The 4,455-nt window shown below is 38.3% G+C and overlaps 1 protein-coding gene across 1 annotated transcript; it reads left to right on the top strand.

Moving 5' to 3' along the window:
• Window positions 1-970: 970 nt before the first annotated feature.
• On the top strand, window positions 971-4,455 carry LOC101630517 (olfactory receptor 4A15-like). Its single transcript, XM_012725258.1, has 2 exons — window positions 971-1,043; window positions 3,510-4,455. The coding sequence occupies exons 1-2, from the start codon at window positions 991-993 to the stop codon at window positions 4,453-4,455; spliced, it is 999 nt and encodes a 332-aa protein (XP_012580712.1). The 5' UTR covers window positions 971-990.

Here is a 4,455-nt window from a genome sequence, read left to right as displayed (position 1 = left end):
CCATATGAATGCTATCAAAGTCTGTTTCTCTGACTATACATCTCTCTGCCACAAAATATTATTAAAGAATTCTTCAATTAATTTGGTAAATTAGACATGGTAAACTTTTTTTTTTTTTTAATAATTAAGCTTTTAGTTGATTTTATTTATTTATTTATTTATTTATTCATACAGAACTGGGGTACAGGCCAGAGGCTCAGGGGCGGTGGGAGGCTTCACCAGAGACAGAGTGGGGAGCAGAACAGGCAGATCGATGAAGTACACTGCTGAGGGAAGCAGCGGGCGGGTCAGGAGAGGTCTGGCTCGCCATGTGGTCTCCTCCGGGGCAGGCGGCAGGCGGGAATCGAACTCATGCGGAAGTGGCTTCAGATTCTTAGTGCTGTGCTTTAACCCGCTGCGCCACCAGGGAGGGCCAGACATGGTAAACTTTTAAGTTTGATACTTGATAATTGTTCTTAGTGACAAATTTCATTCAGTGATACATCAGTTATGTCAGCTTTTTATTTTTTTAAGATTTATTTATTTATGCGTACAGAACTGGGGTACAGGCCAGAGGCTCAGGGATGGTGAGAGGACTCACCAAAGACAGAATGGTGAGCAGAACAGGAAGACCCACAAAGTACACTGCTGAGGGGAGCAGCGGGCGGGTCAGCAGAGGTCTGCAGTGCCATGTGGTCACCTCCGGGGCAGGCAGGTGTCGAACTCTTGTTGAAGTGGCTTTAGCTTCTCAGTGCTGTGCTTTAACCCGCTGTGACATCAGGGAGGGCCCGAGCTTTATATTCTTGAAGGCAAGTCTGTATAATCTCATTATCCAAAATGCAGTTGGAAAATGGTCATGCTTTGTGCCGGCAGAGAGAGATATGTCTTTGTCTCACAAAGTACTTTCAGGTGCACTGATAAAATGCACTCTTGTCTTTCTACACAGTCATATCTGAGTTGATCCTGACTTTTCTCTTCCACAAACAAAATGTTCATCTGCCAGGGCCAAAGATGAATTGCAGAAGGCTGGTTTTGGGACAAATGACTAAAGAGAAAACAGAAAGGTAACATGTTTATCAAAGTTTCTATTGTTTTGATCAATTTCTGGATTGAAAATACATTATAAATATTGTTTTGTTGTAGTGTATTTTTGAATGATATTGGACAAATCTAGTTCATATATATTAATTTAATTTTCTTTGTGGGACCATTTCATAGATGTACATTTTTTGAGCATTCCTTAATTTATTCTCATTGAGCATATAAAGAACTTTGACAATCTCACAATTTTTTAAATGAGATAAATTTATTTTCAAGAAAATGCATTGATAAAGTATAGAAACTTGTATTATTCTGAAATAAATTAGTAGTTTTAATAGATTAGAATGATTAGTTCATATATGAGCATTTTAAATAGTCAAATAATATATAAGTTACCTGAAATGTATAAAGCACACAGCAATTCTGGAGTCATAAGTATTTACTAACCTAATAGATCCAACAGATGGAGAAAGTAAGGCTATAAATGAATTAATTGTAAACTCACAATAGGTTTAGGGATTTGGTCCTCCAATAGATTTATCTCTTCAAACCTCTGGCAACTCCTATGAATTGTGAGTATTTATATTTCACTATAAATGCAGATATAGCTTCATCATTGTGAGTAAAGTTATTTAAATTTACATATATACAATAAAATGCTAGAGTCTCCCAAATGGAACTCCTAGGCAGCTGGGCTCTTCTGCTGGTAAATCATCAAGCTTAGAATTTGATTTTCTCATCTTTCTTTGCTCTGCAAGTTTAATATTTTGAGAGGCAAGTTCTGGTACTGATGCTAAATTATCCTCAGGTCACCTCTTACTTAATTTATCAGGAAATCCAAAATTCCTGTACCCTCAAGTAATGTCAGGCTGCCCAGACCAAGCTGTTAGGGCACATTTCATTCAGCTGTTGGTCTTTGTTAGTTTCTATTTGTCTTTTCTCAGTTACCTCTGATGTTCTCTCTTGTACCCTCATATTGTCACTGTGATGTTTGAATACAAATCGGTTTGCCCAGAAGAACAAAGGAAAATAATCTCCTGTTCTTTCCAGTTTACCATCTACAAATGTAGATGGTGAAACAGGCACATTTCAAATTATCTTCCAGTATGAAGGCACATACATTAATTACATTGAAACTTGACTTTGAAGCATAGCTGATACACACCAAAATGATTTATTTTTTCAAGTAAGAGTGAGAGTCTCATATTCAATACAAACTCAGATAACAACAACAACAACAACAAATTATAATATGAGCAAAATGGCCGTCCCTGGTGGTGCAATAGGTTAAAGCAAAGCGCTATGAAGCTACCTGCAGACATTGCAGCATCATCTGATGCCCGGCCAGGGAGCTAATCCACAGGGCGCAGCAGACCTCTCCTGATCCACCTGCTGCTCCCCTCAGCAGTATATTTCTGTAGCTCTGCCTGTTCTACTCCCCACTCTGTCTCTGGTGAATCCTCTCACCCCCTCACATCTCATCTCTGGCCTGTACCCCAGTTCCTATATGCACAAATAAATAAATCTTTAGAAAAATATGAACTTCAGCAATCAAATAATCTTTAACAGGCTAACAGCTTGATTACTGTAAAAATGTTCTACCAGCAAAACCACTATGATAAGGTTTAGTTAAAAAGGTGGAAATATCAGTAATTCAGAAAAACACAGGTAGAAATTTGGCAACATGTTTTATCCTATCTAGAACCTTTATTTTGGCATTCAGAATTGAGTTATTGTGAGCAAAATCAATTCCAAACTGTGTTCCAGAGTAGAGTAATGTCTTTATAGACTCATTCAATAGATTTAGATGGTCTATTTCTTCTTCTAATTGCCTAGCCTAGGTTGTAATAAATGTAAATCAAATTTGTGATTATGTTTCTGTTGTGTGTATTTTCAAAAATAATCTTTCCTTGAGCCTTCTTTCTTGGAAGAATTTTATACATTTATCTGACCAGTTGCTCTCTTATGAGTTTTTATATGAAGTTTAATAAGCATATAATGAACAGATGCATACTCATGATAAACCTGGTTCTTCCGTCATTATTGGTGATTTATTCCTGACTCTAGATGCTTGTGGCAAAGTAATTTGGAAGGCATAGCTTATAATTTTATACTCCAAGCACTAGGCACTACTTTACATAAATATATGAAGTTATTAAAGATAAAATTACTATCATAGTAAATCTCAGGGACCTACAAAGCATTCATTAAAAAAAGACCAGGCAATGACAAAGAGTACAATATTTGTGAGAGGCATTATGGAGAAAACACTGGTATATCAATCATCTCACAGACACATCTACCCTCACAGACCTTCTGAGTAGAATATGGAAATTTACACAGAAGTTGTGTCATTATTGAGCAAAATATTTGTGAAAAAAATTGAGGCAATGTGGGAGGAAAATGTAAATGAGTAAAACATCTCACTTTGGACATTATGGTCTTCAGTTGCTATCTCCTCAAATTAATTACTGGTCTTTTGTTTCTAGTCTCTGGCATCTGAATTCCACATCTTCAGAACACTTGGGGAACAGAAACACTGTGACTGAGTTTGTCCTCCTGGGACTCACCCAGAACCCTGAGTGGCAAAAAGTCCTCTTTGTCACATTTTTGCTCATCTACATTGTGACAGTGGTGGGCAACATGCTTATCGTGGTGACCATCATGGGCAGCCCGTCACTGGGAACCCCCATGTACTTTTTTCTGGCTTATTTGTCCTTTATAGATACTGTCTACTCTACTGCCTTTGCTCCCAAAATGATCACAGACTTGCTCTATGAGAAAAAGACCATTTCCTTCAAGGCTTGTATGAGTCAGGTCTTTATAGATCACTTATTTGCTGGTGCTGAAGTCATCCTTCTGGTGGTGATGGCCTATGACCGATACGTAGCCATCTGTAAACCTCTTCATTACTTGGTCATCATGAATCGGCGGGTCTGTGTTCTCATGCTGCTGGTGGCCTGGACTGGAGGCTTCCTGCACTCACTGTTCCAGTTTGTCTTCATCTATCAGCTCCCTTACTGTGGCCCCAATGTCATCGACAGCTTTGTGTGTGATGTGTACCCCTTATTGAAACTTGCTTGCACTAATACCTACCTAGTTGGGATCTCACTGATTGCTAATGGAGGAGTAATTTGCACTGTCATCTTTTTCATTCTCCTGGTCTCCTATGGAGTCATATTACGTTCTCTGAAGCCTCATGGATTGGAAGGGAAACGCAAAGCCCTCTACACTTGTGTTTCCCATATCACTGTGGTTTTTTTATTCTTTGTGCCCTGTATCTTCCTGTATGCAAGGCCCAATACCACCTTTCCTGTTGATAAATTTATTACTGTGTTTTTCACTTTCATGACTCCCATGTTGAACCCCTTAATCTATACTTTGAGAAATGCAGAAATGAAAAATGCCATGAGGAAACTCTGGAGTAAAATGTGA

The sequence above is a fragment of the Condylura cristata genome, unplaced genomic scaffold (assembly GCF_000260355.1).
Source record: "Condylura cristata isolate star-nosed mole 26May11 unplaced genomic scaffold, ConCri1.0 scaffold00015, whole genome shotgun sequence".
In the NCBI taxonomy this organism is placed as follows: Eukaryota; Metazoa; Chordata; class Mammalia; order Eulipotyphla; family Talpidae; genus Condylura; species Condylura cristata.
This window is presented reverse-complemented; position numbering and strand designations above follow the sequence as displayed.